The sequence below is a fragment of the Felis catus genome, chromosome C2 (genome assembly GCF_018350175.1).
Source record: "Felis catus isolate Fca126 chromosome C2, F.catus_Fca126_mat1.0, whole genome shotgun sequence".
NCBI lineage: Eukaryota > Metazoa > Chordata > Mammalia > Carnivora > Felidae > Felis > Felis catus.
This window is the reverse complement of record NC_058376.1, coordinates 52733784-52747381: the sequence shown is the minus strand read 5'-3', so window position 1 is coordinate 52747381 and position 13598 is coordinate 52733784. Positions and strand designations below refer to the sequence as shown.

Sequence of the window (13598 nt, the reverse complement as noted above, 5' to 3'; positions counted from 1 at the left end):
TGGACAATCAGGAAGTTGCTTCAAAGTCTGTTTTATCTTAAAAACTTATGCAAATTTTACATTTTCCTCCTTGGTAAATCTGTATTCATTTTGCTATTTAAAAAAACACTGACTTTCTCACTTCCTCGAGTAAAACTGGTGCTTCAAAAAGATGTACTGTTTAGAACCCACGCTCCAAGTATTCTTGCACTCACTTTGATATCATTGCCATTGCTCATAGTTCAAAACGATGATGAGCATGGGCAGCGGCACCAGAATACACAAGGATGGCATTTATTCAGGTACAGAAATTCCCATAGAGTTGGAAAAATTCATAGTAATTCCAGCGGACTCCAAAATTATAACAACATTTCGGGAACTATGAGATAGTTTCATCTTCTGTTTCACTGCTGCTTTCTATTACCTACACATTCTAAAGGGAATAAGGACCCGTGTCTCTTTTAGACATTGTAAAATAATAACAAGGGGGAAAGTGAAGCCTGTCTGTAAGTTTTTTAAAGAGATGTGTGGAAAGAAGGATTGGCTTTAAGTATTTTGCTCTAATGATGAGCGTGAAAATGCCTCCCCACTTTTTTTTTTAATAGTTTCCACTCGGGGCGCCTGGGTGGCGCAGTCGGTTAATCGTCCGACTTCAGCCAGGTCACGATCTCGCGGTCCGTGAGTTCGAGCCCCGCGTCAGGCTCTGGGCTGATGGCTCAGAGCCTGGAGCCTGTTTCCGATTCTGTGTCTCCCTCTCCCTCTGCCCCTCTCTGTCCCAAAAATAAATAAACGTTGAAAAAAAAATTAAAAAAAAAAAAATAATTTCCACTCTTAGTTCAGGTTATAACAGATCTTCCTTAAAAGCTTTCTGTATAAAAATAGGCACTCACAACAAATCCCCTGCTTTCCCCCCCCTTCCACACTTCTCTGACATTGCTATTAATTTAGAGTAATTACTGTTCCATAGCATTTAAGTATAGCAGTTATCATAGAGAGTGAATTCATTGTCCTTTCTTTTTAATGCTCAGTATATGTGCTGAAGAGGCCATTACATTAATTAATTTGCATACTACCTGACTGAGAAGGGATAAATAATACCTCTAAAAATGAGATAGGAAAGTAGATTTAGAAAGTGAGAATTGTACAAGTAAATTACTTAGCTCAAGGTCACTCAAAATCTTAGTTGTGAGAATGAGATGCATCTGACCAATCCCATCTCTATGTAATGTTCCTCACCTACATCAAGTAAAGTCTCTGTTGTAGCTGTCAATTACCTGGTACAGAGTTAAGCTATGCCAAATTGAATATTCATTAATAAATGGAAATTTATATATAACAAGTGGCCAAAAGTTGAAACAGAGTCCATTTTACTTCTATTTGTAGGCTCCAATACATGATAAAATTAAAATTCCAAGCATTTGTAAGATTTTGAAGAGATGCCAGCATTGTTTTGAGGAACATTGCCCTAACATTGCAATGAGGACTAGGTTTAAATGAGCTGGGATATGTCAGTTTTGAATTTCAAGGGAAAATATCTATTGGGAAAATAAATCTTTGCTTTAAGAAAGTCTTTTTTTTTTTTTTAATTGTGTTTAAAATCTGTCCTGATTCCTTTTAGAGGTCATTTGAATCACGTTCCCTGGTTGATATTTTGTGTGTAAAACGAAAAAATACCAGTTTCAGATTCAGAGATACCTTCACTACCCTAGGGTTGACATAATCATTGTGTGTGTGTGTGTGTTTCCTTGTTAACTTAGATTTCTTGAATTATGTTTACTAATTTTTTTCAAGTAAAGAAGAGTCATCTGCGAATTACATTGCCAGTATTAATTATAGCAGCCTTATATAACAGATGGGTTTCCTGGGGGGTTTTCCTGGTAAAAGGTACCATTTTTTTTAGTGTTATCTACTAGGATCACAAATACATACCTTTAGGGTGAGAAGATGGTAGCATCGTCGATCCTGAGCTCACCTCTTCTCATTGAAACGCTAAGCCTGCAGCCACACATAGAGCAACTGTGTCTGAGGATGACCAGAAGACTAGCAAAAAGCTCTTCCAGAGCTACAAAAAGAAAAAGCCACATTGACAAGGGTAGAAGGGGCAGAGAGGAAATGTGGCTCCGAGCCAAACCCCTGGAATGGCAGCCTACAAGCAGGAGGGATATCATGGGGACAGAGGTCCTCGCTGCAGCAGGCAGTTCAAGCCCCACACTGGGTACCCCCCCACCGACCCTAGGCATCTGCATCAGGAATATGAGACCCCATAATATCTTTGAAAATCAGTGGGGATTAACTCCAGAAGAACCAGAGGGCCATAGGAAATTCAGACTCCACTCTACTCTTAAAGGGCCCACACATAAACTCACTCCAAGAGTTAGCACTGAAGCAGCACTTTAAAAAGGACTGGTGCCATTAGTGTTAATTTATTATCATAGAACATGCGCAGGAGGGACAGAGATCTGTAAAAACTTTTTCCAGGTATGGAAGTGTTGGCAGGCACCATCTTTCTTGCCCTCCTTTAGCCTAGCTAGCCCAATGCTGGTGGTCACCGGTTCAGACACCCTCCATCTACTTTCCTAGCACTGCTCATCCCACCCTGGCATTCCCCTGTGGACCCACCCTGCCACTTCCTACAGATGTCCCTCCAAAGTGGTTCCTGCCTTGACACACCTGGAGGGCAGCCATGGTCAGGACCAGCATGCTGCCCCCCGAAGCAACTCCTGCCCTGGGGTGGGGAGAGGCCAGCCCCACCCGCATATAACCCACACATGGAATACCCCTGGAGCACCTGGTTCTGATGACTGCAGAAGACTGTACTTCTGGGCCCTATAGGAGACCTTCTACACAAGACCACTACCTTCAAGATCAGGAGACAGTGCTGATCTACCTCATATGTAGAAACAGAGTCAGACAAAATGAGGAGACAGAGGAATAATTTCCAAATGAAAGAACAAGGCAAAACCTCAGGGGGAAAAAAAAAGAAAAACTAATTGAAACAGATAAAATAAACAGTCTACCTGATAAAGAGTTCAAATAAATGGTCTTAAAGATGCTCCTGGACTTGGGAGAAGAGCGAATGATCTCAGAATTTCAACAAAGAAAATATAAAAAAGAACCAGTCAGTGCTTAAGAATATACTAACTGAATTGAAAAACACACTAGAGGGAATCAACAGCAGCTTAGAGGATGCAGAAGAATGAATTAGTGATCTACAAGGCCAAACAGTAGAAGTTATCCAAGCTGAACAGAAAAAAAGAAAAAATAATTTTAAAAAATGAGGATAGGTTAAGGGACCTCTTGGACAACATCAAACATACTAACATTTGTATTATAATAGTCCCAGAAGAGAGAAGAGCAGAAAATTTATTTGAAGAAGTAATAGCTACAAGCTTCTGTAGCTTGATAAAGGAAATAAAGTCAGGCTCAGGAAGCACAGAGAGCCCCAAGCAAGATGACTCCAAAAAGATCCACACAAAGACACATAATAATTAAAATACCAAAAATTAAAGATAACAAGAGAATCTTAAAAGCAACAAGAGAAAAGCAACTACCTCTATAAGGGAACACCTATAAGACTTCCAGCTGATTTTTCAGCAGAAACTTTGCAGGCCAGAAGGGAGTGCATGATACATCCAAAGTGCTGAAAGTGGGGGGTGGTGGGGGGGGACCTACTACCAAGAATACTGCACTTGGCAAGATTATCATTCAGAATTGAAGGAGAGAGTTTCCCAGACAAAAGTTAAAGGAGTTTATCACCACTAAACAAGCATTACAAGAAATGCTGAAGGGACTTCTTAAGTGGAAAAATAAAAAAGGCCTTACATAGTAAAACTAGTAGGTCAATTACTTATAAAGTGGTAAAATCAACTGTATCAACAATAATTAGTTAAGGGAGGTGCATAATAAAAGTATATGCAATATTACGTAAACACATTAAAAGGGTAGAGGGTAATTCCACTTCTCGTATTTTTCTACAGAAAACAAAAACACTAAAAGAAATAGATGCACCCCTGTGTTCATTGCAGCAGTATTTACAATAGCCAAGACATGAAAGCAATGTAAGTGTCCATCCATAGATGAATGGATAAAGATGTATATACACACAGAAAGTCACACACTGGATGGAATATTAGCCATAAGATATGAGATCTTGACATTTGCAATAATGTGGATTGACCTAGAGGGTATTATGCTAAATGAAATAAGTCAGACAAATACCGTATGATTTCTCTTGTATGTGCAATCTAAAAAAAAAAAAGAAAACAAACCAACTCATAAATACAGAGAACTAGTAGTTGTATGGGGGTTGAGAAATGGGCAGAATAGCTGAAGGAGATTAAGAGGTACAAACCTCGAGGGGCACCTGAGAGGCTCAGTGGGTTCATCATCCAACTTCAGCTCAGATCATGATCTCACAGTTCGTGGGTTCAGTCCCTGCATCAGGCCCTCTGCTGTCAGCATGGAGCCTGCTTCACATCCTCTGTCCCTCCCCCGCTTGCGCTCTCTCTCTCAAAAATAAACATTAAAAATAAAAGAGGAACAGACTTCCAGTTGTAAGTACAACATAAGGAATATAGTCAATAATATTGTAATAACTTTGGTGACAGATGGTAACTATACTATGGTGAGCATTTAGTAATGTATATAAATATCAAATCATTGTTGTACACCTGAAACTAATATATTTTATGTCAACTGTACTTCAATTAAAAATACATAAGCTTATTAAATTTAAAAGTTCTAAATCTTAAGACTTCATTGTCAGTTATACTATTCAATGTGTCTCTGGCTGCCACAGTAGCCTTCCCACTTATGTGATATATTTAGCTGTTCTTTTCAAAGATGCTTGACATTCTTGTGCCTTTCTCCATATTTTGGACAAAAACAAAATAACAGTATTAAAAAAACTCTTAAAGAATTACCTATGCAATACAAGAAATTTAGACTTGTATTTAAGTCTAAGTACTTTTCTCACCCAAAAGTAAATCAAAACAGACAAGATTTCAATGTATGAATTCTGTGTTGAAGCTCAGAAAGCTTGCTAGGATTTCTAATCTTTTTTTTTTTTTTTTTTGGTAATGATTAGAAGCGAAGTAAAATTTATTGTCCATCTCTGTGTGACATAATGGAAATACTTAGTAGAAAATAAATGGAACCTGAAGACGCAGTAAGAAATGCAATTTAGCAGACCATAATTAACTTGAGATGTTTAGTTACAGATGCAAGAAACAGTACAGACTTGAGCAAGAACCAGAAATTAATGTATGTTCTTGTATATGAGCGTAATTGAATAAGCTGTATCTACAGCTATATCTTTTTTTCAAACTGGGCAGTATCCTATAAGAAAATTTAAGACTACCATACAATGTGGTGTGGAACTGAGTATCTTCATACTGGAGGCTTTCACATATGTATTCTATGCTGCTATATTGCTAGAGTTGTAAACAGGGTAGTTTTTACAAGCTACCTTCTCATGGAAAAATAGACTTGTAAGAAAAATAGAATGGACTAGATAATTTTTTATTTCAATTTGATTATTATTGAAAATATCTACTTACAATTTCCCATGAAGGTATTGGGAAAGTTGGCAAAGCAGCAGAGACGAAGAAGGAGAGGATGGAGACCAGAGTCACAAGGCATTTGGATTGTATCCTCACTTCCTCATTCGCTTAACTTTGATTTATCATCGGACATTTGTCAGTGGTCTGTGGAAGATGTTTAAAGAGTCTTAAATCCATAAATGTATTTCATGGCATAAATTTGACAATTTTTATTTTCATCTTGTTTTTTTTAATTTAGGCTTTTGATATATAGTACCAAGTATAGATATTATGGAACTCCACAACAGAAGTGCCTTTTCAAGCTACTGGTCCCTGCTCTGGTGATCTGTGTGCCATGGTGGTCTATAACTTTTTCTCTTAGTAAGATTACTCTCCATTCATGGTTACCAGTGTCATTTGATTTAACTTGGAGAAACTTATCAGGGGACTGATATGGAGCCCAAATCTTCACTCCTGAGGTTTCCACTGGCTTTGCTTTTTCTTTAGCAAAACTTCCTAAGTTGAAATCTGGATACAGTATTTGAACAAAGCACTGTTTACTTCTGTTCAGCCGGTTAACTAATAGTAGACCCTAAGCACCTACTATTTCCCCCCTTCCCCAGCACAGTTGACAGCATTATTAACTTAAAAAATCAGACAGGCCAGGACATTACAGTGCATATTGCTCAGAGTAACTGTGCTGTGGCCTGGGTGGAATGGAGGGCCTGATGGGGATGTCCTCCCAGGAATGCTGACAACCTTGTAACAGTTTCCTCTGGTAGAAACTTCCCAAAAAAGTTCCTTCACCATAGTAGGAAAAAATAAGCTGTGTTCCCATACTGAAAGCCATTCTTTTTTTTCCCCCTTTTCTATCCCTTATTTTATATGGCTTAAAGAATACTATGTAGAATTGGGAAGAAATCTGTATTAATTTCTCAAACTTCCAACACATTCTAACTCCGTTTTTTAAATGTTCAAAATGGGGACAATATAACCTACCCTACAATAGTATATAAAAATGAGAAAAAAAATTTTTTATGGAGATAATGAAAAACAGCATTTTCATATGGAATGAGATCATACCGATAAGCTGTCTTTATTTTTATCCCATTATTTACATGCTGTCTCTCTTTTAAAATCTACAGATGGTTCACAAGCACCAGCCAGACCTCCTAAACCACGACCCCGCAGGACTGCACCAGAAATCCACCACAGAAAACCCCATGGGCCTGAGGCAGCATTGGAAAATGTTGATGCGAAAATTGCAAAACTCATGGGAGAGGGTTATGCCTTTGAAGAAGTGAAAAGAGCCTTAGAGATAGCTCAGAATAACGTCGAAGTGGCGCGTAGCATCCTCCGAGAATTTGCCTTCCCGCCTCCAGTCTCTCCACGTCTAAATCTATAGCAGCCAAGACTGTCAACACCAAAATGGCAGGCATTCGATATTCCAGGATCATGGAAAAGAGACAAGTGAGAGAAGGTGTCTCCTCGTGTGGCATCTTGAGAAGAGGCTTGGAAGTGCTGCTTCTCAGAAGACAGCTGCTTGCTCAGGATGTCAACAGCTGTGCTTATTTCTGCTAGCCATACTTTTAAATCAGGGTTGAACTGACAAAAATAATTTAAAGACGTTTACTTCCCTTGAACTTTGAGTCTGTGAAATGCTTTTCCTTGTTTACAAGTTGGCCAAGTTGCAGTTTGTTTTTGTTTTTAGATTCGTTTTAGGGTTTTTGTTTTTTTGATACCTGTACTGTGTTCTTTACAGACCCTTGGTAGAGTGGTCAGGTCTGCTGTAACATCTCCCACCAACTCCCTCACTGTCCACGTCAACAGCTAAGTCACATGTTCATTTTGATCTCTCCCACCCTGCCCCGGTCCAGTTCCATTTCTCCCATTTACAAGATGCTTTAAAGGTTCTGATTTTCAATGTGTCAAACTAATGCAAAAAAAAAAAAAAAAGTGTGTGGCCTTCACTACTGAGTCTTTTCTTTGGAAACCTTTGCTGTTGTGAGATGGGAAAATTATGAATGTATAAAGCATTTTTTTGTCAATGAACTAACTGCCTTTTGATAAGGGGTTTTCATATGATCTAAAGGAACATCCCTTTTTAGTGTTTTTTGATCTTTAACCTCCCATATTCTCATCTTTGCCATCCCAGGGTGTCACTACTCTGTAAAAATATAAAATATTAGAAAGCAACTACTGCAAATGTGGGAGAAATACACTTGGCACATGACAATGCCGTACTGAAGTTATATAATGAGGTCCCCTGACATTTATGCCTGCATTACTTTGAGGCATGCTGAGTAAGAGGGCCGTCTCCCTGAAATATATTAATAATTTTCGGATAAAATTACCATACCTTTCCCGAAGTGGAATAGATTTCATTTCCTATTTGAGTGATTATACTCTGGTACCTAACAGGTTTAGGAACCAGTTCACATTGCAGTGGAAAAGTTAAATCTTTTATGCACTGTTAAGTGCCAATGCTACTGTGGCAATGTTTTTTTTTTTTTTTTCCTTTGGCAAAATCTCTGCAATCAAAGTTCCTATTTGATTTGTAGATTCTCATTGCTCCATCCAGTCAGGGGAAAGAAATTCATCTAGTTTTGCTTTTTTTTCTCCCCCAAAATGGAGGTTGGTTCTTCAGAAACATTATTTTAATCTACAAATATTTATTGAGCATCTATGATGTGCTTGATGCCATTAGGCACTATGTTTTTAAAGCACAAACTCGCAACTGATTCCAATATAATGTTTTGTTATTCTTTATCTGTGCTTTTGGTGGTAAAAGTCTCTCTCTGATGGACAAAGCCTAATGAGTAGTGGAGAAATGGGACAAAAACTAGGCCTGTGTAAAATGCTTGAACCCACAGAAGGTTCCCTAAATATGGACTAATTGTGGGTTTGTGCACCTTTCTACCATTCCCTTTCTAAACTTCACACCCAGTGTGATGTAATAGGATGCATCTGATTGAGAGCTTCAGGCTTTGAAAGGACAGGACCAAACAGCTAGCAGGACCCCAGGGAAGTCCATGTTCAGGACTGGAACAGCCACCAGGTTAACCTGGGGAGGTGAACTAATGCATTGTTTTCAAAGCGGCATGTGCCACATGTCCTTATTCGTCAATTTGGCTCTCACGATAGAATGTACTTGAGAGGAGTCACAGGTCTTGGGTGTTTTAATTTCAAGTGATTCTGCACTGGTTAATGTCACTGGAGAGGAATTTTTACTTTTCTTTAGATGTTCTTCCTCCAGGTGGAGGAGTGCAGTTTTTATACTTTTAAAAATTGCATCAGCTAATTCTTCATTGATTTATGAATTCTGCATATATCATGATTATTCACTTTTTGTTTAACCAGTCTCTGATGTCACGTTGAAATAGCACTGTATATTTTGTTTTTTTTATGACTTGCTGATCATAGGTACAACTAAAAGCCAAAAGTTGCCACTTCATTGTGATAACATTGTTATAACTTTAATAGGGAATGAGATAAAATACAAATGTTAGGAAACATAGGACATCTTCATTCAATTTTCAAATATGTGAACTTTTCCAGTGAGAATTAGAAAAAGACTGATGATAATATAGTAAATTTAGACTTTTTAAATCTATTTTGCAAAGAAAATGTGCTAGCCCCCACTAAAATCTCTGCATCTTGTACCCAATAGTAGCCATCAGTTTTATCATGAAAAAGAATGAATCAAAAACCTGAGTGGAATGGAAAGAGGGAAACTTTCAAACAGTCATGAAAAGCCCATTGCTACCAATTACCAACGACTACCAAACTCAAAAAAATATATATTTTTTGTAGAAATAAACCTAAATAATCATAGAAGTGACTACCCATTAAGGGTTGGAAATGAAGGTGACTTGGTTTCACTGTGATCCAGAAAGTTAGACATTCCTCCCATTTCTCAAGACTTAGTAATACAATTATTTTTTGAGCCAGTACACCATATAATCCATATACTTAAATCATGGCCAATATTGCTCTCCTCCATCCCCCAACATGTTCTGGGGATAGAAGTACTTATCCTCAATGATAACCCAGTAAATTAGTCTCCATAATTTTTTTCCCCTTGATGTCTGCAATACCCTGGCCAAGTTTTCTACAATTGAATCAGAGTAGCGCTTATGGTTAACTTGAACCTCCTTCCACAAAATGACCTTTAGCTCTTGCCTGTTCACCTCCCATCGCCCGCATTGCAAATAGTCTTACTAAAGCCCTAATTGCAACTTCAAAGGGTCCATTTGTTAACTCAATATTTCACACACAAGAACACTTGCAAAGATTTCTTCATAATGTGAATTTTTTTCTTTTTCAGTTCCATAAGCATTTCCTACAGTTGGGACATTTATTTTTCCTCTTGAATTTTCAACTTGAAGCTTTAATTTGCACTGAATTATCTACCCTGGTTAAAAATTTAATTTTCTTCTCTTAAGCTGACACATTTGGAAGCAAATTACAGTGTGTTTTCAACAATACAGGTACTGCCTGTTGACTTGGAATTTTAGTGCTTCTAGGAAAAGTTGCCAGAAAAAGACAGCAATAGAGTGAAGGGTTTCTTCCCAATTACTATTTTTTTTAATGCCTTTTTAAAACTTGTCTAATGTGGCAAAATAGTTATGTGTTCAATTAATTTATATTCATCTTTTTTCAATTCTGGTTATTATGTAAACTCAAGTACTTTATCTGTTCTTTTAAGGTATTTTATAAAATGAATCTTAACAAAACACAGAGTTGGTATATATTTTTCTAATGAACACAAACATTTCTTTCACAGCATTTCTATGTTTTCTTTGTGTTAAACAAAAGACGTTGGATTCAAAAGTTAACTGGACAAAATGGTACCAAATGCCCATCCCAGATGGGTATTAGTTATTAAATACCAAAACCATATCCTTTTAAGATATTTACATCAATAAGCTCCTTCTGTGTCTTAGACGTGAAAGAGTTCTGGTAAAGTTACAAGAATCCTATCTGGGAAAGGCTGAAGCATTTCAGATGACATGCTATATAATTGATAATTCCTAATCAACTAACATCTAATTTTCTCTAAATTTTTGATAGTTTTAATCATTTGTTATATAATGGAGAGCATATAAAATGGGCCAGTATATAATGGGGAGGGAACAATGGAAATGAAAAAAAAATGTTAATAACTACTTTTATATCAAGAACCATAAAATGTGAAAGTAGTACCTGCAAAATCCCATGCATATTTGTAATAGTATTTATACCCTTAATAGTTATGCCCTCCAAGCACATACCATTAAATGGGGGCATACATATAAGCAAATAATTCCAATACAATAAATGCTACAAAGAAATGGTCACATTGTACTGGAATTATGTATTTATAGTAAATGCTTAAGAACATTTATGGGACCCTTACTGTATATACCATGTACTACTATATGGGCCCTTACTATGTGAACTTAGTAAAACATTTAATACTTTTAACAACTATCAGGCCTCTTCTAGGACCTCAGAAGTAAAGTAGGGAGTGACATATTCCTTCTGGAAATTTTGACTAGTGATAAGGCTGTATAGCATTTTGTCAGCCTAAAAGAGGAAAACTCCAGAGGTAAAACATTTCAACTAAGAGTAGCACACATGCTAAAACACGGCTACTTAGGCAAAGGTGAGAAATAATGGGTCTGAGGAACACAGAAAAGGCTGAAGAGAGTATGTTGGTGCCTCTTAGTAAAGGACTGTGCAAGACATCTAAGATTCCAGGAACCATTGAATTAGCAATCTGTTGCTGGAGGTCAGAGTTGGCAGTAACCATGAAAATAACCAGAATTAGGGTGTGTCTAACAGGAATTGCCACATCAAATGGCAGGCAATAGGCTAAGGGAAATTTAATTTCCATGCCTTTTCTTCGTGTCCCTCTTTTGCTTGATTTTCAGATGAAACTTGAACAGTATTCGTAATTACCTGTTTTTGCTTCCTTTTCATCCCTACTGCCACTACCCTCCTTTAGGTCTGAATTATGACTCTCTGAGAATTTGACTTCCAGGCTCCAATGCAAGACAGAATGAAGGTTCTGAACTTCAAATCCAATGTTAGTCCCCAGTGGCTTCCGATGATAGGGATTCCCTGTCTGCATTCCTGTTTATACTCCCCTCCCACCCGAGGCCCTCATCACTGTTGCTAAGCTTACAACTGCCCAAATATGCTCTATGTCTTTGCGCTACTCCTGAATATCCCTTTCCCTTTTCCCAGTCTGGCCTACTCTTAGTTTTCAAAGTCCAGCTCAAGCATTGCCTGTGTGAGTCACCCCCATCTTATCCCACAGATTGAGTCGAGCATATCATCTTTTTATGTCTCACACAGCACAATATAACACCTAAGTGGTTCTGCAGTCACCTTATCCCACAGATGGTCCCAACTAGACTGAACTTCCTTCGTAAAGGTAGCGCATCTGACTTCTGTGTCCCAAGTTCCTAATACAGAACATGGTACGTAGTGCACAAGATGTTTCAAATAAATAAAAATTGCACCCTTAAATAGCCGATGCTAGAAACAACCCTAAATTCTGGCTTCAGCTTGCCACTAGCTTCTGTGTGAAATGGTATCTTTCTTTGATCCTGCTTGCTTCACCCATGGACCAGAAGATACATGTACTTACTAACATGACCACAGTAGATACCTCAGTTTGTGTTCCCTGTTGAGATAGGGAAAATTATTTATAACCAAAAAACTCAGATGCACCAAGTAAAAGCTAGGAGATTATAAAATTTACTTTGGTAAAGCTCAAACCTGTCTTTTAGTAACTTGAGAAGCTAAGAGAATACTCACTTCTTCATAAAGAGATTATGACAAATGTCTATTTAAGAGATTACTGCTCACAAATTCCTATGGCAACATGACAGTGGTTAAGAGTACAGGCTGTGAACCAGATTACCTAGGATCAATCTCTACCTCTGCCACTCCCAAGCTATGTGACCTTAAGCAAGTATCCTAACCTCTCTGCCCATTAGTTGCCTCATATGTAAAAGGAAGATGGCAACCATATCTACAGTAAAGGATAATTGGGGGACTCAGTGAGCAAATGCACTAAAGAACTCAGAACATGCCTGGTACCATTGAATGCTCAATAAATGGCAGCTGTCATTACCACATGCCCTACCCAGGGCGCTTAAGCCACATTTTATCTCTTGGAATCCCCAGAGTAGACCACAGAGAGAAGCATGCCTGCCAAAGCAAAGGGCAGATAACAGTGGAACAAGACTGTTGTGGCTAAACAGGAAATTTGAAACTTTAAGGGTAATGATCTACACATTCTGCCAAAAAACTGCAGAGTTTTGAATATAAAACCTTTGCTACCATTCATGCATTCTTCCTGTGCTTGTTACTCAAAATCCAGAACAGTGAGGGTAGAAATTACAGGTGGTGAGCTGGCTGGAATGCCAAAGCCAGTGTGGTTCCTTGAGAGCTGTTTTCTTCCCCATTGACGACCACCTAAACCAAATATTCAGAAGCTCCTTATTTACACCCAAGAGGCCGCCTTTTGGTTCATTTGTTTAAAATCTAGTTCAGGCACAAAAATTAATTTTGTCTTTAGGGTAGAGAGAAAAGCAAGAAAACTAGTGGCGTTCTTTAGTCCCCTCATACCAAATGTGGCCAGATGTTGACGTGGACTTTTCCTTTTCTCCTAGAATGAGGAGGCTCAAGCTCCAAAGATAAAACAGATGAAACACATCCATATTCTAAAAAACCCACCTAGCAAACCTCTGCAGGACTCATTAAGATGCTGGCAGCAGAACTTTCTTCTGCACCCTCCCAAGTATACGATGGATTCAGGGGTTGACCTGGGAGAAGTGAGTGATGGATAAGAATGTTAAGGATTGAGTCCACCTCTCCCTATCCAAGGGATAGCTCCAGAAAGTCAACTGCAAAGATTAGAAAACTGTCATTTCTTTCTATTGGATGTCTGTGCAGTGGACTTACTGAGCTGCCATCTGTGAGTATGTGAGTTGAAAACAAAATGGTCTGCAGTGAATCACTGACAAGCAGCTCCACCATGGGGAGGGCAAGGATGCATCATATCCCCCAGGACAGGCAGACTCC

The 13598-nt window shown here is 38.2% G+C and overlaps 1 protein-coding gene across 5 annotated transcripts in view; it reads left to right on the top strand.

Annotated features, from left to right (window-relative positions):
- Positions 1-10255, top strand: part of CBLB (Cbl proto-oncogene B) — a 223763-nt gene extending 213508 nt beyond the window's left edge. For all 5 annotated transcript variants that reach the window (XM_006936020.5, XM_006936021.5, XM_019839645.3 and 2 more), the window contains one exon: positions 6665-10255. In XM_006936020.5, coding sequence (XP_006936082.1) covers positions 6665-6924 — 260 coding nt within the window. In that variant the 3' untranslated portion in view covers positions 6925-10255. The remainder of the gene's footprint in view (positions 1-6664) is intronic.
- The last annotated feature ends 3343 nt before the right edge of the window (positions 10256-13598 follow it).